We start from the raw sequence: 24,563 nt of genomic DNA, 5'->3' as shown, positions 1-24,563 counted from the left end.
AGTACAATTGAGAATCACATTTATTCAATATATTCAATGATATTCAAGAAACCACAAAATTATAGGTGAGTTCATTCATTCACATGTTACATCAGTGAGAATTCTTGTTTAGTTATACCAGAATAGTTCAAAAATTACTTGCATCTAAAAAAAAAAACAGGTTCATGATTCCTTCCTCCTATTGTTATTCTCAAAATTCCTTTTGCTTTCAAACCCCATTCTCTTCTTTATCATACTTGGAATTTGCACTGTTTGTCCCTGTCAGTTACAATTACTTTTACATGGCTTAACAGAGGCATAATCAAATCAAGAAACAAAGTCTGCAGAATAATTTCCGTTTCAAATACAACACAATTCCATAATGATGGGGGCAAAACCACATGAGCAAAACTCAACAGGACTCAATGGCAATGTTAAACCCAGTAAGATGGATTTGTGTGTTAACGTATTAAGGCACACTGTTTCCCATTTTTCCTAAAATACACAACAATACATAATAAAATATAAACATTCAGAAGAAAATTGTAGCTTTTCAGTTGATTCTTTCAACTTTCTTTACTCATCAGTATTAACGTCAGGGACTGAAGAAGTGTAATAGCTACCATCACATTCCAAATAATTTTATGGACAATTGTATTTATTTTAAAAGTCCTCATTACCTAAAATCTATGTGTGTTCTTATTCGCAAATCACCTTTAATACTTTCCTTGTATTAACTCAGAACATTCGTAACTCCAAAAAGAGGTTCATTTCCAGGATGAAATTACCGGCTGGGTAATAAGGATTTGCCCAGATAGTGGTGCTGCTGCGGTCATAAAAGTGCTGATCAATGCCTCTCAGATGCTGAAACCTGAATAAATTGTAAGAATTTCTGATTATTTTTTTTTCTCTTACCAGTCACAAGTAATTCACACATGCACAAACCAGTCACTAATTAAGGTTAAAATGCAGGAAATATAAAGTATGTCCTGCACCAAATGACCCTGGCAAAGGCCAGAGCCAAGGATCCTTCTCACATAACAAGTTGGGGGCGAGGGTGGGAAGAATCGTTTTGAAAGCAATTGGTCAAAATGCTGAAAAAATGCCTATACCCCACAAGTCAATAATTCCTCTTTAGAAATCTAACTTATAGGGAAACACCTTACAATGCTCTACACACAACAATGTGTGTGCTCAGTCACTCAGCCCTATCCGAGTCTCTGCTGCCCCAGGGACTGCAGCCCACCAGGCTCCTCTGTCCATGGGATTCTCCAGACAAGAATACTGGAGTGGGTTGCCATTTCCTTCTCCAGCGGATCTTCCCAACCCAGGGATTGAAACCGCATCTCTGTGTCTCCTGCATTGGCAGGTGGATTCTTTACCACTGAGCTACCTGGGAAGCCACAACTGTGTCTACTAGAATTTTACTGGTAACAAAATTGGATTATAGCCCGAGTGTCAAATAGTATAAAGTGGTCTTTACAAAGTGTCATGTAACATTAGGAAGCCATCAAAAATGACCTTTGAACAGGCTGGAGGACTATGAAAAAGCTTATGATACATGGTTTATAATTCCTAGATACATATTTATAAGCTCACAGTTCATAGATATACATGTATATGTGTGACATATGGTATGTGGACAGGAAATGCTGCCTGCCCTTTCAGTAAACAAAAAAATGTTGCCCACCAACCCAGTTTTACAAGAATCAAGCCATCTGTCCTTGCAGCTGCCCAAGGAAGGTGTGCCCTGAGGGCAATTCAGGATGGAGAAAAAGAGCATTCTGTGCTTTAGGCACTGGCCCTAGATAGTTAAGATGAATATCTAAGGAATCATTTCAATGAGCTCAGATTCCTGCATCTTCTCAAACATAGAAAAGTACTAAAATCATTAACTTGAGATTTCTATTCTTTGTGATTACCAGTAATCCTTGGATGTTCTACTACAAGTGTCAGACTCCTCCCTTACCTCTTTGGAGCAGTTCCTCAGAGCTACCTGAGAGGCTGTCTCCCAGGTTATAGTCCTCAGTAAGATCCTCCAATAAGACTTCACTCACAACTTTTAGGCTGTGCATTTTTCTTTAGTCAACAGATCCATATTTGTATATATAAATTATATACAATAAATACTTGCATTATATATGACATATATGATTCTATCATACAGATTATGATATATCATATAGATCATGGCTACCTTAAACAAACAAAAAACAACCAAAATAAAATTTACAAACAGTAACAATGGGCAATTTTTTCTTCTACATTTCTGGTGTCTTCAACATTTGCTGTGATGATCATGAATTGTATTTATAATGGAACATATAAGCTTCTATATAATTGTATTTTAAAAGGACCAAAAAAACCAACTCAAGTAATCCTTGTGCAAGTAGTAACAGCTATTTTTTTTACTGACTTTAATCAACCTGTTGGAAAAAGGAGACCCTCCAGAATCAGAAAGCATAGTAGGATCACCATCAAAGTAAAGGGGCAAGGTTATTGTTTTTAAAGCCCAACAGAAATACCCACCAGAGAGGAAGCCCCTGGTAGGCAGTAGGGATGACTAGATACCATGTCCCCCAGGTGGGACTCTGAGGGGCTGACACTTGACCCTCATGAAGTGGAAGCATGTTTAGAGCAAAGAAGCAGGAGACAGCCATCAGGAAGCACTCGGGGTCTGTGCAGGGGAGTGGTGATGAAAAAGCTAAAAGGGAACTTAGGACCAAAGGTCAAACAGCACCTGTGGCATGCTGACAGTCTGGGCTCTCCACACTGACTCTCTGCACCTGTGACCTCCACCCCACTTAGGTCACATGCTATCACACCTGCCTGACCTTTCATCTCTTTCCTGCCTCCAGTCCGTCCCACACACAGCTCTCAGAAAGACCTTCCAAAAGCCCCGTTTTTTAACATATTATTTATTTGGTTGTTGGGTCTTAGTTGCAGCAGGCAGGATCTTTCACTGTGGCTCGCGGAGTCTATAGTTTCAGCACATGGGCTCAGTTCAGCTCTGCAGCTTGTGGGATCTTAGTTCCCTGACCAGGGTTAGAACTCGAGTCCCCTGCATTGCACAGCAGATGTTTAACCACTGGACCACCAGGGAATTCCCTTAAGCACCTTTAACAGGCTTCCCGGGTCCTCTTAGTTGACCTGAGTCTTTGTTTATTGCCCTTTGAAATGCTGATTATCACATCTACCTCATGGAGACCCTACAAGAACTGGAAAAGGCAACATGTTATCTTAGGCTCTCTAACACAAGGTCTCCTGGGAGTGGAGACAACTGGAAACAGCTAGGTGTGAGCAAAACACGGGTGTTCCTTGCTTCCAACCACTGCAACACAAAAGGATCTGATTTTGAGGGGATTTGAGACTGAGCAATACAGTGGAGTATCCATTAGAGGGCAGATAGAATGGAAACCACAATTACAGAAAACTAACCAAACTGACCAGTTGGATCACAGCCTTGTCTAAGTCAAAGAAACTATGAGCCATGCCATGTAGAGTTCTGACAAAACATGGTCCACTGGAGAAGGGAATGGCAAACCACTTCAGTATTCTTGCCTTGAGAACCCCATGAACAATATGAAAAGGCAAAAAGATAGGATACTGAAAGATGAACTCCCCTGGTTGGTAGGTGCCCAATATGCTACTGGAGATCAGTGGAGAAATAAATCCATAAAGAATGAAGAAGCTGAGCCAAAGAAGAAACAACGCCCAGTTGTGGATGTGACTGTAAAGTCTGAAAGTAAAGTCTGATGCGGTAAAGAACAATATTGCATAGGAACCTGGAATGTTAGGTCCATGAATCAAGGTAAATTGGAAGTGGTCAAACAAGAGATGGCAAGAGTGAACATCGACATTTTAGGAATCAGTGAACTAAAATGGACTGGAATGGGCGAATTTAATTCAGATGACCATTATATCTACTACTGTGGGCAAGAATCCCTTAGAAGAAATGGAGTAGCCCTCACAGTCAACAAAAGAGTCTGAAATGCAGTACTTGGATGCAATCTCAAAAACGAAAGAATGATCTCTGTTTGTTTCCAAGGCAAACCATTCAATAGTAATCCAAGTCTATACCCCAACCACTAATGCTGAAAAAGCTGAAGTTGAATGGTTCTGTGAAGATCTTCAGACCTACAATGGTTCTGTTCTAGACCTACAAGCTCTAGAACTAATACCAAAAAAAGATGACCTTTCCATCACAGGGGACTGGAAAAGTAGGAAGTCAAGAAACACCTGGAGTAACAGTCAAATTTGGCCTTGGAGTACAGATGAAGCAGGGCAAAGGCTAATAGAGTTTTGCCAAAAGAACACACTGGTCATAGCAAACACCCTCTTCCAACAACACAAGAGAAGACTCTACACATGGACATCACCAGATGGTCAATACTGAAATCAGACTGATGATATTCTTTGCAGCCACAGATGGAAAAGCTCTATACAGTCAGCAAAAATAAGACCAGGAGCTGACTGTGGCTCAGATCATGAACTCCTTATTGCCAAATTCAGACTTAAATTGAAGAAAGTAGGGAAAACCACTAGACCATTCAAGTAGGACCTAAATCAAATCCTTTATGATTATACAGTGGAAGTGACAAATAGATTCAAGGGATTAGAGATGATAGATAGAATGTCTGAAGAACTATGGACAGAGGTTCATAATATTATATAGGAAGCAGTGATCAAAACCATCCCCAAGAAGAAATGCAAAAAGGCAAAATGGTTGTCTGAGGAGGCCTTACAAATAGCTGAGAAAAGAAGAGAAGTGAAAAGCAAAGGAGAAAAGGAAAGATATTCCCATTTGAATGCAGAGTTCCAAAGAAAAGCAAGGAGAGATAAGAAAGCCTTCCTCAGTGACGAATGCAAAGAAACAGAGGAAAACAATAGAATGGGAAAGACTAGAGATCTCCTCAAGAAAATTAGAGATACCAAGGGAACATTTCATGCAAAGATGGGCACAACAAAGGACAGAAACAGTATGGACCTAACAGAAGGAGAAGATACTATGAAATATGCAGTGCTTACTTTTCAGTAAGTCGCTCAGTCATGTCCAAAACTCTTTGCAATCCCATGCACTGTAGCCTGCCAGGTTCCTCTATCCATGGGATTCTCCAGGCAAGAATACTGGAAAGGGTTGCCATTTCCTCCTCCAGGGGATCTTCCCAACCCAGGGATCAAACCCAGGTCTTCCACATTGTAGGCAGACTCTTTACTGTCTGAGCCACTAGCGAAGTCACATATTAAGAAGAGGTAGCAAGAATACACAGAAAAACTAAATACACAGAAGAACAAAACAGATTTTAATGACCCAAATAACCATGATGATGTGATCACTCACCCAGAGCCAGACATCCTGCAGTGTGAAGTCAACTGAGCCTTAGGAAGCATCACTAAGAACAAAGCTTGTGGAGGTGATGGAATTGTAGCTGAGCTATTACAAACCCTGAAAGATGACGCTGTGACAGTGCTGCACTCAGTATGCCAGCAAATGTGGAAAACTCAGCAGTGGTCACAGGACTGGAAGAGGTCAGTTTTCATTTCAATCCCAAAGTAAGGCAATGCCAAAGAATGTTCAAACTACCACACAATTGCACTCACCTCACACGCTAGCAAATACTCAAAATTCTCCAAGCCAGGCTTCAACAGTACGTGAACTGAGAACTTTCACATGTTCAAGCTGAATTTAGAAAAGACAGAGGAACCAGAGATTAAATGGCCAACATCCATTGGATCATAGAACAAACAAGAGAATTCCAAAAAACATCTACTTCTGCTTTATTGACTATGACAAAGCCTTTGACTGTGTGGATCACAACAAACTATGGAAAATTCTTCAAGAGATGGGAATACCAGACCATCTTATGTGCCTCCTGAGAAATCTGTATGCAGGTCAAGAAGCAACAGTTAGAACTTGGAACAACGGACTGGTTCCAAATTGGGAAAGGAGTACGTCAAGGCTGTGTATTTTCACCTTGCTTATTTAAATTATATGCAGAGTACATCATGCCAAATGCTGGACTGGATGAAGCCCAAGCTGGAATCAAGACTGCCAGGAGAAATATCAATAACCTCAGATATGCAGTTGATACCACCCTTAGGGCAGAAGAAAGACAAGCTTAAAAAAAAGCCTCTTGATGAAAGTGAAAGAGGAGAGTGAAAAAGCTGACTTAAAACTCAACATTCAAAAAAGTAAGATCATGGCATCTGATCCCATCACTTCATGGCAAATAGATAGGGAAACAATGAAAATAGTGACAGCCTTTATTTTCTTGGGCTCCAAAATCACTGCAGATGGTGACTGCAGTCATGAAATTTAAAGATGCCTGATCCTTGGAAGAAAAGCTATGACCAACCTAGACAGCATATTAAAAAGCAGACAACAAAGGTCCATCTAGTCAAAGGTATGGTTTTTCCAGTAGTCATGTATGGAGGTGAGAGTTGGACTATAGAGAAAGCTGAGCGCTAAAGAATTGGTGCTTTTGAACTGTGGTGTTGGAGAAGACTCTTGAGAGTCCCTTGGACTGCAAGGAGATCCAGCCAGTCCATCCTAAAGGAAATCAGTCCTGAATATTCATTGGAAGGACTGATGTTGAAGCTGAAACTCCAATACTTTGGCCACCTGATGCAAAGAACCAACTCATTGGAAAAGACCCTGATACTGGGAAAGACTGAGGCAGGAGAAGGGGACAACAGAGGATGAGATGGTTGGATGGCATCACTGACTTGATGGGCATGAGTTTGAGCAAAATCCAAGTGTTTGTGATGGACAGGGAAGCCTGGGGTGCTGCAGTCCATGGGGTAGCAAAGAATTGGACATGACAGAGCGACTGAACTGAACACAGTGGACCCCTAATTGCTAAGGTACCTCTGAGACCACTGGTTCCTTCAAATGCAAACAACATGTGAAAGATGTTGGCTTAGGCATCAATCCGGGTCCAGTCAATGGTAGCCTGACCAGCAGGAATACAGAATCAGGTCAAGTTAGATGACTCAGGCTTGAGTCCACTTTCCCCAGATGCTTTTAGAAATGGTAGGTACTTGGGAATTTCACAAGTTTTTCTGTAGTATTTACTGTAATTGATCAAATCCAAAATACGTCAGTCCTAAGATAACACCATTATTTTGTGCACATTAAGCTTTTTCTAAAAGACATCTTGAGGGACTTCCCTGGCTGTCCAGTGGCTAAGACTCCAAGCTCCCAATGCAGGGGGCCCAGGTTCAATCCCTGGTTAGGGAATTAGATCCCATATACCATAACTAAGAGTTTGCATGCTACAACAAAGATCAAAGATCCCTCATGCCACAACTAAGACCCAGCACAATCAAATAAAAATTTTTATTAAAAAAAAAAAGACTTTAAAATGTTATAAGAAGTTTTATCATCTCAGAGCTTTTAAAATGTGGGGAACACAGGCATTGTAGAACTGAAGAAATATGTAACATGTATGTATAATGTCATATGAAAGATGCAATATGGTTATGTACATGCCTGACCATCACCAGTAGAAGTTTCTTTTTTGTCCAGCCTCTCGCATCTTTACATTCACTATGGCATCTGACACCTGGCCTTACATGGAGGACTTGTTGCAATGATGACAAGAGAGATCATAGCTCTTATTTATGGACCACTTTTCAGGCAATGCTGCAATTTCATATGAATTAACTCTCAAAAATAACCTTTATTGGTTGTTTTCGAGAGTACTATTATTATTCCCACTTTATAGATGAGGGCACTGAGGCTAAGAGGCATTAAACAACTCAACCAAGGTGGGAAAGGGGGCTACTAGGGTTACACATCCAAATCTACCTAAGGCTCAGTCTAGATGGTCTAAACCACTGTGCCATGGGTCCTGAAGTGTGGGCAGGCCAGAAGGTGAGAAAGCCAGGCCAGAATTAGAAAGAGCCTCAAGAGTTTTGGAGATGAAGTGACTTTAAAATTGGGGTTCTGAATATTATGAGAGTTACTTATAAACTTCAACTTGAGGTCTTCTGACTGACTTCCCCATTCCTATAGTTTAGGGGGTAGGCATTTCACTCCAGGAGTCTGAATTTTATTTGACCTGATGAACTCAAGGTGAGAACAGTATTTTATTCCTTGAGATTCAGAATCCAGGCACCCTACCCTGTTGCACTGACTTTTTTCAAACTTTAAATCATATTTTTAAACTACATTTGATGAAAAGCATTTGATTTAACATAAATCCCCCAAGTTGACTTTGAATAGTCTATATATTTCCCCTTCACTTTTCTATTGGAGACAGAAAAAACAAATATAGAACTCTGGAGAATCGTTCACGTTCTTATTCCTTCATGATATTCCCGAACAAACCGGGACCCAAACCTGTCTTCCTGCCGGGGCTCCTGCATACACATTGTATAACTGGCTGGGGAAGTGGGAGGGAGGAGGAACACCGATTGCTGAAGGGAATAAAAATAAAGGTCAGGGGCCTCCCTGGTGACCCAGTGGTTAAGACTCCACACTCCCAGCACAGGGGCCGGGCGTTCAATCCCTGGTCAGGGAACTAGATCGCACATGCCACAACTAAAGATCCTGCAAGCTGCAACAAAGATCGAAGATCCTGTGTGCTGCAACTAAGATCTGGTACAGCCAAATAAATAAATAAATAATTTTAAAAAGAAAAGTTGTTCAAAACAAATAAATAAAGGACATTTTCCACCTCCAAAGATAAGAACAGAAACTGCTCATTCTCCCAGGAGTTACAGCAGCAGAACAGAAAAACATCTCCGTACAAGAAAATGTGGCTCTGGCTTCAAGGCTCTGCACTCCAGGAGCAAAGACTGCCCTTTACCTGCTGGTTCTGTCACTGCACCATCTGGTACACCGGGTCACCAACTTTCAGGCTTCCGATTTTTTCCACCGAATAATAGATTCCAAACAGTGGGGACGACTTGTAAAGTGACTTCTCAGAAGGATCACACAGGCGGTAACTGAAAGAAGCAAAAATTCACCCTCAGGCATAAGAAGGGAATAATCTAGGTGCACTCAATGGAATTCAGCTTCCATGCTCAGCTTCTCTATAAATAACTAGGAAACTTTTTCTAAAATGTGGACAGAGAAGTCTGGGTAAGTAGTCAAACTGCAAATAAACCTGGTTTTTCTAGAATATCCTGAGAGTCTAAATAATTTTTCTATGGCTTCGGTTTGAAGTCCCAATGAAAAACTCGTATGTGTCACTTAAAATACTTTGTTCCCATGCGTACCTTCAGTTTCACAAACATGGGCAATAAGTGCTCAAACAGTCTCACAATGGACCTGCCCTGAACACCAGGCTTTCTGCCCCTCCACGGTTATAAGTCCAAACCTGGGATCTTTGATAAACAAAACTGAACACAGAGATGCTGTTGGCAGGTGGACTGGCCTGTTACTGAGGTTAATTTTTTTTAAAGACTTGTCTAAAGAAAAAATAATCACTTCACTGGGTCTTAAAAATAAAAAACAAAATAGAATTGCAAACCTGAAGGGTTTAAGAAATAATCTCCTCTGGAATTTAAATCCATTAGAAACAAACAAAAAACAGATGAAAGGGAAACAGAACAGAACACAACTTCCAGAAAAATTTAATTTAAGTTTAAAAACACATTCTATATTGAGAACGAAAGTTGGCCAAAATTCTTTAAGTAACAAAACACCGTAACACAAAACAAGTTCTTGAATAAACAAACTCAGACAACTCGTTTCATTCCCCTTTTCAACTATTTCATTATACAGCTCAATTATTCTCATCCTCCTGATACTGATCCTAAAAAGTAAATGAGAGTTGCAAACAAGGTCTTAATTTGGAAATAGGTGTGTAAAGGTTATTAAAAATTGAAGTCAGAGAGATGAAAATTTCAAACTGTGGAATCATACAAGTGAAAATTTGTCCAAAACTCTACAAGAGTCATCTAGAAAAAAGAAAAAAAATAAAAAGGAAGCAACAAATACTCACTGACATTAATAACACAAAGAACCAGAAGGTACAAAGGTGCCCAGACAGAACACCTAGAGCCACAAGTGTCTGGGGATAATATAAAAATACACCAGACACATAGATGTTCTACCTCTTCAGGGTTTCGAGTGGCTCCTTCCTGTCAATCACTCCAGTATCTGGGTCCACCGTGGTCATAATGCACCTGTCACACAATAACGAAGGGTCAGGGGGCAGTTAAGAACCGGTGACCCTGCCACACCCCAGAGGTCCAGTCTGGCAAGAATCCTTACCTGGGGCAAGCCAAAATCTTTTTCATTTCTACACTGCCAATGAGAAGTTCATCCCAAGTGTCCTAGGAGAAAAGGAGAAAAGATATCTTTTAAATTAAGGCTCCATCCATCCTTATTCCAGTTTATTCTTCGGCTGGTCCTATGAAGCTAGCAGAAGAACAGAGTACAAGTGGATGCCACAAAGTACCCCAGAAAGGACTCAAAGGAAGGAGGGTGTGGGATGCGGAGTTTTGTGGGTTTTTTTGGCTGCATCACGCAGCACATAAAATCTTAGTTCCCCAACCAGGGATCAAGCCCTTGCCCCTGCACTGGAAGCTTGGGGTATTAACCACTGGACCAACAAGGAAGTTCCAGGACACAGTTTTTGACTGGGCCTCAGAAGCCTTCCTCTGTCAGCACAACAAAATACATCTTCTTCAGGGGCCAGTTTGCCATGAGAACCATTAAGCAACTCCAGGTCAAGTTAATGATATATAATGAGAAGTGGAAAGCTTGCAAGACTGCCCACTCTTTCCTTTTGCTAAGCTGCAGTGGAAGCCAAGTTACAATCTGATGGTTCTTTGATGAGTGGGACATGGCCCAAGAGAAGTCAGTTCTAAGATGCACCCATTCAGCACCGCCGCTGGTCCTGACCAGCCATAGCCAACCGCCTGCCTTGTTTTCCCGATCTTAAACCATGGTAGGTCCAGCCAATGTCTGCCTTGGGATTTCCTTCAAACCTTATGACTAGCGGAGGATTAATATGGTCCCATGTTTACACAAATATACAGAGGCAGAGAAAGTTTACAAAATATTTTCAGGGTCACAGCAGCTAGGTTTGAAAACTTTTCTGATTCTGAAGCAGGGCTTTTAACGACCCAGCTTTTAACTATCCCCATGTCTATACCACTTGGTATAGGTCTGTCTAGTCAGAGCTATGGTTTTTCCCATAGTCATGCATGGATGGGAGAGTTGGACTATGGGGACTATGGACTATGGACTAAGCTGAGCGCCGAAAAATTGGTGCTTTTGAACTGTGGTGTTGGAGAAGACTCTTGAGAGTCCCTTGGACTGCAAGGAGATCCAACCAGTCCATCCTAAAGGAAATCAGTCCTGAATATTCATTGGGAGGACTGATGCTAAAGTCGAAACTTCAATACTTTGGCCACCTGATGCAAAGAACTGACTAACTGGAAAAGACCCTGATGCTGGGAAAGATTGAAGGCCAGAGGAGAAGGGGACGACCGCGGATGAAATGGCTGGGTGGCATCACTGACTCAGTGGACATGAGTTTGAGTAAACTCTGGGAACTGGTGATGGACAGGGAAGCCTGGGGTGCTGCAGTCCATGGGGTCGCAAAGAGTTGAACACAGCTGAGCGACTGAGCTGAACTGAAGATTCACACTGAGTGGAATGATTATGACAGGAGTCAGCTTGTGTTTCTTTTTTTCTTTTGCATGTATCTTTCCTTGGGCCATTCATATTTGGGGGTTGGTGATGGACAGGGAGGCCTGGCATGCTGCAGTCCATGGGGTTACAGAGAGTCGGACACAACTCAGCGACTGAACTGAACTGATACCGCCTGGAGTAGAAAATGGTTAGCCACTCCAGTATTCCTGCATGGAGAATTTTCCATGGACAGAGGAGCCTGGCGGACTACAGATCATAGGATCTCAGAATCAGACACGACTGGGCACGCACACACATGTATATACCTATCTGTACACATGTACACAGGTACACATACATACATGTAAGCACATAAGTATGGAGGTTGTATTAATACAGTATATATACATATATGAAAGTGAAAGTTGCTCAGTCGTGTCTGACTCTTTGCAACCCCATGGACTATAAACAGTCCATGGAATTCTCCAGGCCAGAATCCTGGAGTGAGTAGCCTTTCCCTTCTCCAGGGGAATCTTCCCAACCCAGGGATCAAACCCAGGTTTCCTGCATTACAGGCGGATTCTTTACCAGTTGAGCCACAAGGCAAGCCCATAAACAAACATATATATATATATATATATATATATATATATATATACACACACACACACACACATACAAATATGCAATACACACACACACACACACATATGAGGAGGATATGTTACAGGCCTCTCTTGCTAATAGGAAAGCCATCTGCAAAGCCTGAATTTCACAAGTCAATCCTTTGTCCAGGTCCCGAGGGAGACATGGGAGGCATCAGGGGATAAGTCCTCACTCTAGGCTCCATACACCAACAGTTTATCTATAACTAGATGTGTTAGGAGCTGACCGAAACTGCCCGCCCTGGCCAGGCACCATAGTAATCATTTGCATGAGTTGTTTTACGACAGGAGGTCCTGGTAAGGAACACATAACTAATAAGCCACCACCAACCGGAAGAACTCGGGAAAGGTCAAAAGGAGACACCACGTGTCCGACCAACTCCCAGAATCCTTCTCACTGGCATCCATCTTGGCTGAACAAGGCGTGCACCACCAGGAAGGACTCTGAGTCAGAATGACTGGCTAAAGACAACCCAGAAACTCATCCCATCACCATAAAACTTGAGACTGTGAGCCATGTGCAATGTGCCTTGAAAATTTGTTTCCTGATTTCAACCCAAGTGAGCTTTTGGAGACCATGGGTCTGAGGATTTGGTGAGAAATCAGCCTCCCAGTGAGGCAGTGGGACATCCAGTCCTTTCAGCTGGAGGCTCACTGCCCTGGGGACAGGAGAGGAGACCAGTCCATCCCTGAAGGAGGCAGGGCAGACGGGGAATGGGGCCTCGCAAGTAACATCCCCCCTCCCCTGTTAATGACCAGGCTGCGATCCTGCCAGGGACCTCTTTCAGGGTACACTAGACCACCCCTCCCCCACCCCAGGCCAACTTAGCAAATGCACTAAAGGAAGTCCAGTGCCTAACTGGATCTTCCCAACTCAGAAATCTCTGTGGGATATGACTGAGGTAAGGAGGTCTCTGTGGATGCCTTGGGTTCCCAACTGTCATTTATGAAACTCTGTGATGTAAGAAGGGAAGTGTTATCTGCCATATCAACAAGGATGTCACAGCCATCAGCCCTCCAAATGTGAATTCCTGAGCCCAGAGGGCGCCCAGGAGAAACAATACCTGCTATCAGGCGGCCATCAGCCACTCCCCACGGTCAGCACTAAGGAGCTGGGAAGAGTGGGGGGGTGGGGAGAGCGGGAGGGGTTTGGGACAGGAGACTGGGAGGTGAAAAACGCAGGATACTGGCCCTGGAGAGCTGAAATGCATGTGAAAGAATGATTTCAGTGAGCCCAGAATCTTGCATCTTCCCATATGCAGAAAAGGGTGAAATTCAACTTGAGATATCTGTGTGTGTGTGTGTGTGTGTGTGTGTGTGTGTGGTTAGTCGCTCAGTCATGTCTGACTCTTTGCGACCCTATGGACTGTAGCCCACCAAGTTCCTCTGTCCATGGGATTCTCCAGGCAAGAACACTGGAGTGGGTTGCCATTCCTCCTGCAGGGGATCTTCCCGACCCAGGGATCGAACCCACGTCACTCATGTCCCCTGCACTGGCAGGTGGGTGCTTTACCGCTAGGGCCACCTGAGATACGTGGTCTTCCTTAATTAACAATAATTTTTCGATGTTCAGACTACCTGACATTTATTGAAAACTTCTATACAACCTAAATACACCCCTCCCACCCACACCTCCGCCCCTGCCTCCTAGGCGCAGTTCTCTCAGGGTCACTTGAGATGCTGACTCTAGGGTCTGAAGTCCTAAAAATTCCCACCGAATAAAACATAATTCTCCGCTTCTAGGTTGTGGCTATTTTTTAAGTCAACAGTGGAAATAAACTCTGAGTTTCAAACAACTAATTGAGGGATGAACTATATAATAACTCCTGTAAAAGGCAAGGCCACATCATATAAAAGCCTTTGTTGTTGTTATTCAGTCACTAAGTCAAGTCATGTAAAATGGAATCTCTAGATTCTAGCCAGGACTTTTGACGAGCCATGTTCAAGTGCAACACTGCAAGACGGTCATAGCGCCTGGTTGGCCTCCTGAAGAACAGTGACCTCCCAGGCGGTGTGACCAATAATACAGCTCTGGAAGTGACGGGTCCCTGGCGCCCGGGCCTGGAAGGAGATAACAAGACAAACACATTTTGCCACACGAGGGCGCTGCGGGCACAGGCATGCAAGCCCATTGGGCAGCCAGGGCAGAACCCTGCCGGCTCTCCGCTCAGCTTCCCAAGTACCTCTCCATTCCATTTCTTTTTACACGTGCTGATGAATTTCATATATCAAAGCCACATAGCTGTGTAAAGCCGGCCCCGTGACTATTATATAAAGCGAGAAGGCTGAAAAGTTCAGTTAGATTTCCTAGTTTACAAGACATTTAATCTGCTCCTAACCGGCTTCCCAGGTGACTCAGTGGTAAAGAGACACGGGAGACAGGGGTTTAGTCCCTGGATGCGGAAGATCCCCTGGAGAAAGAAATGGCAACCCACTCCAGTATTCTCGCCTGGGGAAATCCCATGGACAGAGGAGCCCGGCGGGCCACACTGGACACGACTGAGTGACTACACAGCAGCAAGAGGAGCTGAAGCTCTCTAGGCTCTAGCTTCACATACTTCAGCCCCTCTTTCTCAGCCCCTGAAAGTCTCTGTGGCAAATATGTCAAGTTACCGAGATGCAATCAAAAAAGCAAAGGTATAGGGAGATCTCCTTAAGTAAAGGCAGCGACACCATCAACAGCTTCTTGGGGAATAGCTTCTTGGGGAGTCTGACGGCTCCCTCTAAACAGAACTCCCATTTCCCGTGTGCTCATCATGTTGGCTTTTCTAAATCAGGACTAATTTCCCTGAGGTCCTTCGAGGTCCCCTAGCAAAGTGGGGATGTCATAAAAGTTCCCTGGAGGAGAACAGGGACCCCTATTTGAAAGGCATGTCATAAAGGGATGAGGGGAGCCCCTGTAGTCAACCATATGCATACAACACCAACAGTGAACCCTAAGGCCAGCTATGGACTTTGGGTGATTATGATGTCAGTATAGATTCATCCTTGGTTAAAAAATGCCAAGCGAGTGATGCTGATACCAGGGCAGGCTACATATGGGGGTTAGGGGTAGATGGGAAATGGTCACTGAGATAAGAAGCATTGGTCAATTTTATCATTTTGTTTTAATATTTATTTGTTTATTTATTTATTTGGTTGTGTAGGGTCCCAGCTGCAGCACTCAAGATCTCTGTATCGTGGGAGATCTTTCGTTGCGGCCCACAGACGCTCTAGTTATGGCATACGGGCTCAGTTGTTCCAGGGCATGTAAGGATCTTAGTTCCCCAACCAGGGATCCAAGCCTGCATTGCAAGGTGGATTCCTAACCACTGGATCACCAGGGAGGTCCCAATTTTATTATTTTTTAAACTTCATCGCTCCACATTCCCAGAGTTCAAGCATACCACACCGGCCCAAAGGAAACTGCTTTAAAAAAATGTGCTTAATAGTCTGAATTACATGGAAAAAGTACAAAGTGCTTTGGGTCCCAAAGACTAAATGTTGCTCAATGCATCCTCCTATTGCTCTACGATTTTGCAATAAATAACGGCCTGAATTTTTGCACTATGCTTAGGTTTGCCATATGTTTGTTATTAGTTGGTCTATGAAATATTTAGGTGCACTATCATTTTACACTAATATTTATCAGAGTCCCGCTAACTGGAAGGGTTATAGATGGTGTCAGGTAGACAGTGCATCAGGCCCTTAACTCTTGGGTATCTTAATTTAAAGGAGACTAAATCAGCCCCATTAGCATCATTTTATAGTAAAGATTTTTTTAATATGCATTTCCAAAGGACTCTTCTATTCAAATAAGAATACCATATGTACTATTTCTGTAAGCCTATCACAATGCAGGAAGAAAACAACAAATGGACTTGGGAGTACAAGGTCACTAACATCTTTTAAATTGAAAAAACAAGGCTCCACCCACTCAAATTGCCGAAGCAAATATAGTTAGGCTTACATCAGCTGTGGGTTCAGTTTGACAAGTTAGAGGTGAGCCAAAAATTCTTAGTTGGCAAGTTACAGAAAAGCAAAAATTCTTTAGCCAGGAATGGGAGTATCTTTTCTTCTCCTTCCTCTGGTTTAAGATCTTAAACTAAAATTAATATCTTTAGTGGAGACAAATCAAGAAAAATTGTATTTCCTAAAAGAAAGTGTCTCAGCAAAGTTTTACAGGCCAGTTTTACAGGAGTCCTGTGCAAGAATTTTTGCTTCATGGACTAATTTCTGATCAGTCTTCAGCATTATTAATACTGAGTCTCATTTCATTCTGTGTTTAACAACTATCTAATTACTGTGAACTTCTGCACACTCTATTCGTCAATACAGAAAAACAGAACAGGGGAGAAATAGGTGGGTTTACTGGGAATGTCTCTGACGGGGCTTGAGTCTCAAGCTCTGGACCCTTGTGAGGCCTTGCACTTAATCTTGGTTTTGTTATTTTCTTCTCTTAAAGAGGCCCCTCAAACGGTATCCACTTCAGGTCACACCAAATCTGGGTTATTCCTGGGGAGAAAAACAAGTCTCTCCCATCAGGCAGCCGATGCCCAGAGAACATCAGCACTCCTATGTCTCCACCCTCTCTGTCACCCTTGCCCTTCACCCCTCCTCAGTCAGCACTTTCCTGGGAACTGTTTGCACAAGAGTCACCTAGGGTGGTGCTGTCAACATAGTCACAGGCCTGATCGTAATTCTGACGCAGGTTTCAGGTAAGGCGGGCTGATCTCCCTCTGGGGATGAAGCACGGCACGGATGTTTCTGCCTCAGTTTCCCTAACTTTCCAAGCACTTTCTAGAAAGCTGCCAGGGTAAAATCGTGCAGCTTGCAGTATCATGCAGTTTGGTCCTATTTGTTGGGTGCATGAAAATAATAATTACTTCTTTTAAAATCATTACCAACTCTTCCTTATCCACAATAGAAAAATCTAAACTCCTGGGACTTCCCTGGTAGCCCAGTGGTTAAGAGTCCACTTTGTGATGCAGAGGACACGGTTCAATCTCTGGTTCTGGGAACTAAGATCCACATGCTATGGGGCAACTAAGCCTGTGTGCTACAACTAGAGAAAGCCCTTTGCCGCAGTGAAGATCTAGTGCCGCCAAAAAAAAAGAGTTTTTAATTTATAAAAAGTAAAATCCAACCTCCTCAGCATGGTGGCCTCTAGCCAGCTCCAGGTCCAGCCACCTCATGCCGCTTCTCCTTTACCTGCAGCGTCCCTGTGATTCTGAAATGATCCCAGGCACCCTAATGTAACAGCCTGTGCTGCTTTTAGGCCTTCTAACTGGTGGCCTCCGTTACCCACCGTGACCCTCACTGCCCCTCGCCAGCACACACAACAACACACTTCACAGCACAGTTCCTGGGTAGCTTGATCTGACCCCTCTCTGCCCCCACGCCTCCTTCTCCAGTAGGTGTAGGCACTTCTACTTCTAAGCATCCTTGGCCCCTGATAAGTATGTGCATTAAAGCTCTCCTCATGCTGGCCTGCCATTGCCTCCCGGCCATTCCTCTCCTATCAGGAAATTCTGAAGGGCAGGGTCTGTATCTTTTCATCTCTGTATCCAGGATTCTTATTATGGGCCACAGTGCCAGTCTGTAATAGATGATCAATTTTAAAAAATCATTTTTAAATAAAAAATTTAATTAAAATCAATTTAAAAAATTTTTAACAAATGTAGGGAGGGATTCAAGACATTAGATAACAAACAACAGGATAATATTAACAAGTAGATAACATCTGTATACCCTAGTTATTGCTTTCATTATCAAATAAAGTAAAGTACCTTCATGTGCGAGGATTTATACTAGCCTCCATGCAAAGGTTTATCCTAAAGAACAACATTTACCAGCAAACAGGCCACAGTTTACTCACACAAAAGGATGCGGGGGTCACCCAAGGGAGCAAAGAATTGAGAAGGTATGTTAGATCCTCTAAGAATTAGCTTCTTGGGATCTCTCGATTGGAATCATGATCTCCATTCCTCAGAAGCTGGAGCTGTAAGTCCTGGGTTCTAATCCAAAGCCATACTTCCATGCCTAACACGTTATGTAACACCTGCAAGCTTCTGTTCCCTTATAAAAAGGAGAAAATAGTACAGACTTCACAGCACTGTCCTAAGGAACAAATAGAGTAATTTGCATGAAGCCATCCATTGATTCTGTCTCTGGCACCCAGTAAACAGTGATCGAATGGTTGCTGTTATTTCCAGTGCTTATAAAGTTAAGCTTTATAATAGAATCCCAATGTTTACTAAGATTCCCAGTACTTGTTATTACCGAGCAACATACAACTATATACACTTCACATACAGGTCGCAGGTACAAGGTGCGGATGTGGTTGTCCTTTTAGGGCTAAAAGGGGCTGAGTCTTTGGAGGGTGAAAATTTCTAGTTTCAACCACATAGCAGAGCATGTGAGTCCTCTGGGAGATAATTCAGACCACAGAGGGACACGTCTCCAGGTCTGGGTTTACAGGTACATCTCCTGTATCCTCCTGGCCTCCACTTTTGGAGTCTGGAACTCTCAGAAGTCTCAAATCTTTCAGCGTTCCTGGATGGTACAGGTACAAAAATGGGCTGTTCTCTTCATCTTTTCTTCCCTGTAGCTATCTCTGAGCTATGATTATAAATACACTCTAGCCTAGTCCCATTCTTGTTGTTACTCAATCTGACTCTTTGCCACCCCATGGACTGTAGCCCACAAGTCTTCTCTGTCCAAGTAATTTCCTAGGCAAGAATAGTAGAGAGAGTTGCAAATTTTTTCTCCAGGGGATCTTCCCCACCCAGAGATGAAACCTGCCTCTCCTGCGTTGCAGGCGAATTCTTTATCGCTGATCCACCAGGAATGTCCCAGTCTAGACCCAGACTTGCTACAATTTGGGAGTTCCAAATGCTGGCTTTTGGGCCAGAGCAGTAAAGGGTGAGCAGCGCCCCCCTGAGGCCAGCGAGGAGATAGCGGCAGCAATAAGTGAACCACTGAACGCAAGACGCAGGCGAGTCTCTCAAACCACCAACCTGGTCATCCTCCGAGGGTCTGGCTTGGCGCTGACTCGGGAGCACCTCCAGACATCCTGCATAAAAGCAGAGAGCCGCTTACCTCCTCAAAAGCATTGCAGCCTGTCACCACGATATTTGGCCTGAAATTGTTTATTTTCACTTTCTTCTCCACCCTGGTATTCAGATCGGCCAGGGAGGCTTCCGACAGGATCATGACCGGGCTGCAGTCCGGGTACGCCACCTGCGCCAAGGACACGGCACCGTCAGGCCTCGCCGCCCGGGGAACGGGCTCAGCCCAGCAGCCAGCCCGCCAGAGTGCAGAAGGGGACAGCTGTGTTCAGGCGGGAGAGGTGACTCCGCGGGCTTGGAAACGGCCAGGTCAGTGCCGGAGCAGGGTTCGTGCCCCCAACCCCCACCTCGGGGCGCAGATGGGGCTCCCTGTCCACACACAGAAAGCAGCGGGGCCAAGGCTACCCTGCAGCCTCATCTCTCGTTCCTCACGCCCGCCCAGCAGTGAGTCCCCTGCCGCATCCCCACCGCCATCACCAGACAGGGGAAGGGTCTGCTGCCAATCAGCTCTGCTCTAGCCCTGATTTCCTTTAGCTGTGCCATTCACTCCCGTGCATTTATTAAGCACCACCTAACCTCATGGGAAATAGATGGGGATACAGTGGAAACAGTGTCAGACTTTACTTTTTGGGGCTCCAAAATCACTGCAGATGGTGACTGCAGCCATGAAATTAAAAGACGCTTACTCCTTGGAAGGAAAGTTATGACCAACCTAGATAACATATTAAAAAGCAGAGACATTACTTTGCCAACAAAGGTCCGTCTGCTCAAGGCTATGGTTTTTCCAGTGGTCATGTATGGATGTGAGAGTTGGACTGTGAAGAAAGCTGAGCACCGAAAAATTGATGCTTTTGAACTGTGGTGTTGAGAGTCCCTTGGACTGCAAGGAGATCCAACCAGTCCATCCCAAAGGAGATCAGTCCTGGGTGTTCATTGGAAGGACTGATGCTGAAGCTGAAACTCCGGTACTTTGGCCACCTCATGTGAAGAGTTGACTCATTGGAAAAGACCCTGATGCTGGGAGGGGTTGGGGGCAGGAGGAGAAGGGGATGACAGAGAATAAGATGGCTGGATGGCATCACCGACTCGATGGGCATGAGTTTGAGTAAACTCCAGGAGCTGGTGATGGACAGGGAGGCCTGGTGTGCTGCGATTCATGGGGTTGCAAAGAGTTGGACACGACTGAGCGACTGAACTGAACTGATGCATCAGACACTATTCTAGGAGGGGAAATAGCATGAATACAGCAGATAAACCCCCCTGCATTCAAGGAGCTTGTAGTTCAGGGATCGTGGGGAAAGACACCCCGAGATGGGTTTTGAGCCTCATCTCACTGCAGAATCAAAGCCTTTGGTTTGGGGGCTGTAGCTGACTCAGGGGAGGTGAGGTGCCTTTTAAACACCAGAAATGATCACACCCCACTGGTTGTGAAGGGTGGACTTGGATAAACTCTGCTTCTGTGATTTTAGAAGACTTGGATTTAGAAAACTTCACGGACAGAGGAGCCTGATGGGCTACAGTCCATGGGGTCACAAAGAGTCGGGCGTGACTGAATGACTGAGCACATAAGCACATGAACCTCACTTTGGCCTGCCAGCTCATCGTCTCTGTCCTCGACACCTGTCCACGTAGCGCCCTCAGCACCCCCTGGGTCATCCCTCAGTTCTGTTCAGTTCAGTCGCTCAGTCGTGTCCAACTCCTTGCAACCCCATGGACTGCAGCACGCCAGGCTTCCCTGTCCATCACCAACGCCCGGAGCTTGCTCAAACTCATGTCCATCGAGTTGGTGATGCCATCCAACCATCTCATCCTTTGTCATCCCCCTTCACCTTCTGCCTTCAATCTTTCCCAGCATCAGCGTCTTTTCCAGTGAGTCAGTTCTTCGAATCAGGTGGCCAAAGGATTGGAGCTTCAGCTTCAGCATCAGTCCTTCCTAACTGGGGCCCCAAGGGAGGCTCTTTGTGGGCCCAGAAGGAAGCTGGAAGGGAAGGGCAGGTCCCTGCAAGCTCACCTGGTAATTCTGGTCCAAAGAAGGGAAAATTTCATTTGCCGCTCTTCCCCTCATGTTCTTTTCAAACTGAACCAGCCTGAAAGCGTCCGTTTTCAAGAAGTTGGTGAACCACTGAGCGGCCTCGTCGCCACAGTCCCTGCCCTGGATGTCGAGACCAAACACCCTGGAGAGGTCACAGAGAGCAGGGGGGTTACGTTCATACATCAACACACAGAGTGTGGGGTCAAGGTGGAAGCGCTGGGCTGCTGGGGTCTGACTGTCCTGGGGACCAGGGAGTGGTCCGCGCGGGCCAAAACTGGGCAGAGGCAGAGCGGGAGGGAGCAGGGAAGAACTCGGCAGATGCTCATAACTCATGCAGTTACCAGCTGAAATACCGATTTTGCTTCAAGAGGCGGGGCTGGAGCCTGATGCTCTGCATTCCTAACAAGCTTGGGGATGCCTAGGCTGCTGGTCCGCGGACCACACGTTGAGTTGCAAGGATTTAGGATGCTTCAGAAAGGGAGAGGGACCATAGTGTGGTAGAGGCACCCTGAACTTGGATTCTGGTAGACCTGGTTCAAGCTGGAACTCTGCCATCTCTAATCTTACGGCGTTTAACAAATCATTAAACTCCTCTGACCTTCTGTCTCAGTTACAAATTGGAAATAATAATATATTACCTGCTTCACAAGGTGGACACAGGCTCCACCAGATAATGAAGTGGTCTTCGAGGATTTTTTGCTTGAGCGACCTCAAAAGATAAAAGCTATATACCCCCCAAAAAAAGCTATGTACCCCTCACAGAACTGCTAGTTGACATGTGATTTCTTCTTTTTTTTTAACTGAAATATAGTTGATTGACAATATTGTGTTAGTTTCAGATATAAGTGATTGAGTTATAGATATACTTTTTCAGGTTATTTTCCACTACAAGTTATACAAGATATTAAATATAGTTCCCTGTTTTATCGGCTTCCCAAGTAGCCATAACGAATCCACCTGCCAATGCAGGGAGAGTTGGGTTCAATCCCTGGGTAAGAAAGATCCCCTGGAGGAGAAAATGGCAACCCAATTCAGTATTGTCATCTGGATAAGCCCATAGACAGAGAAGCCTCACGGGCTACAGTCCAGCGGGTCACAAAGAGTCAGACATGCCTGAGCAGGCATGCACTGTGTGTGTCCCTATTTTATGCAGCAAATCCTTACTGTTTATCTATTTTATGTATTGTAGTTCACATCTGTTCCTCTCATACTCTTAATTTTTCCCTCTCTCCCTCACTTTCCCCTTGGGAAACAAGAAGTTTGTTTTCTATGTCTGTGATTCTGTTTCTGTTTTGTATATAGATTCATTTGTATTATTTTTTAGATTTCACATATATGTGATACATATGATATTTGTCTTCCTCTGTCTGCAGTTCATGGGGTCACAAAGAGTTGGACACGACTGAGCAACTGAACTGAACTGTCTGACTTTATGTAGTAAGATTTTCTCTAGGTCCATCTGTATTTTTTATAAATTTAATTTGTTATGAAAGATTAAATTTCCATTGAATTTAAATATTAACATTTAAAGTAAAATTATATCATAATTTATGTTATACCTTAATATTATAAATGCATATAAATTATGCTTTTAAAAGCATGCAATGGAATTCAAATGTCAGGGTAGTTTGATAGCTATTTTTAAAAACTATTTTTAATAGTACATGGTTAGGGACTTCTTTTATGGCCCACATTTTAAAAATTATTTTCAAATTTTTTCCCAATCTAAGACTCCCCCAGTGGTCCAGTGGTTAAGATGCCATGCTTCTGCTGTAGGAGGCATGGGTTCCAACCCTGGCTAAGGAAGTTTCACACCTGGGGCAGCCAGAGGGAAAAAAAATGTTTTCTTAGTTTTATTGAGACATAATTAACATACAGCACTGCCTAAGTTCAGGGTATAAAGCATAACGACTTGACTTACATGTATTATGAAATGATTACAAGTTTAGTTAGCAGTCCTCATCTCATATTTTTTTAAGTTCCTTTTTTCTTATGATGAGAACTCTTAGGATTCACTGTCTTCACAGATGGAATGAAAGAAGTTGATTTATAATAATTCCACTCATCCTTTGAATCCTTCTGTGATCTTTGGCACTTAGTAATCTTTCATTAAAAGTGTTTTTAATAATTTATCAGCAACAATTTGACTAGAGGTGCTTTCATTTTAGTGTAAGACAAAGACTTTGAACCACCATCTTGTAGAATGACTTTACCCCTGTCATTAGAAACATTCTCCTTTATCAATACCAGGTTTTCCCCTCCCAGGGCAGTGCTCTCTACTAAGACAAGGGATGGGCAAGCCTTTCATCTGTACCAGGAGAGGTGGAGAAGAGAACTTGCCCCCCTGCAGGTAGCATCACAGCTGGAGAGAGAACCTATAAGATTCAGGGATCTGGAAACTGATTCCCTTAAAGGGATCCCAGCCCTCAGGTACCTCGGGAGGTGTTTGCATTACCCTGTGAGTGCCTCCTCCAGTCTGAAGGCCCCTGGGGTGATGTATGTGAGGGAATCCGAGGTGGACCATGAGATGCTCCCTGAGGCCCACAGACCTTGTCTGACGGCTAGACTCAGCCCACCTCCTGTCAAATCTCCATGCAGTTCTGAAGTTTCTTGGCCCTTTGCCTTCTCTCTAAACCCTCTTCTTGGAGCCACTGTTCGGCCTCTGACTAATCCCTGGCCCCAACCCCATGGTCCTCTCATGGTCCTCTCCCTCACCGTCTTCAGCCTTTCCCCTAAAATCTCCTCCACCAGTCCGCTACTCCATACAGATCTGCTCCCTGGGCTGAGCGCTTCCTTCAAGCCCTTCGGGACAGCCCTCCTATGTAAGTGCACACACTTCCACCCACTCAGGTCAGCTTAGTGCGGGCTCTTTGAGAAGTAGAGAACATCCAGCGGGGCAGGGGAAAACTAATTATCCAGTGCCCCTGAAAGTTACTCCCCCACTAATCCTCCCTCCCTCCCCTCCCTACTGCAGGCTCTACCCTTCTGTCATTCCACCTCCTGCAGTTCTCTCCAAATTTTAAGAAAAGTTCACTTTCTTCCATATTTCTACATGATATGTTCTATCATCAACACCCCACAGGAAAGAACCGCATCTCCCTGAGTGAGCATAACAGAACTACATTAGTTAGTAATCTAATTTAGTTCAGGGTTGAAGGAAATCAACTCTGAATATTCACCGGAAGGACTGATGCTGAAGCTGAAGCCCCAATACTTTGGTCACTTGATGCAAAGAGCTAACTCAT

At 44.0% G+C, this 24,563-nt stretch overlaps 1 protein-coding gene across 1 annotated transcript in view; it reads right to left on the bottom strand.

Annotated features, from left to right (window-relative positions):
* Window positions 1-2: 2 nt before the first annotated feature.
* Window positions 3-24,563, bottom strand: part of MTARC2 (mitochondrial amidoxime reducing component 2) — a 38,398-nt gene continuing 13,837 nt past the window's right edge. Inside the window, exons 3-8 of the mRNA XM_061160074.1 lie at window positions 21,298-21,460; window positions 19,318-19,458; window positions 10,205-10,266; window positions 10,045-10,116; window positions 8,793-8,931; window positions 3-850 (exon numbers count right to left, since the gene is read on the bottom strand). Of these exons, the coding sequence (XP_061016057.1) occupies window positions 8,805-8,931; window positions 10,045-10,116; window positions 10,205-10,266; window positions 19,318-19,458; window positions 21,298-21,460 (565 nt within the window). The 3' untranslated portion in view covers window positions 3-850; window positions 8,793-8,804. The remainder of the gene's footprint in view (window positions 851-8,792; window positions 8,932-10,044; window positions 10,117-10,204; window positions 10,267-19,317; window positions 19,459-21,297; window positions 21,461-24,563) is intronic.

The sequence above is a fragment of the Dama dama genome, chromosome 14, assembly GCF_033118175.1.
Source record: "Dama dama isolate Ldn47 chromosome 14, ASM3311817v1, whole genome shotgun sequence".
Taxonomy (NCBI): domain Eukaryota; kingdom Metazoa; phylum Chordata; class Mammalia; order Artiodactyla; family Cervidae; genus Dama; species Dama dama.
This window is presented reverse-complemented; position numbering and strand designations above follow the sequence as displayed.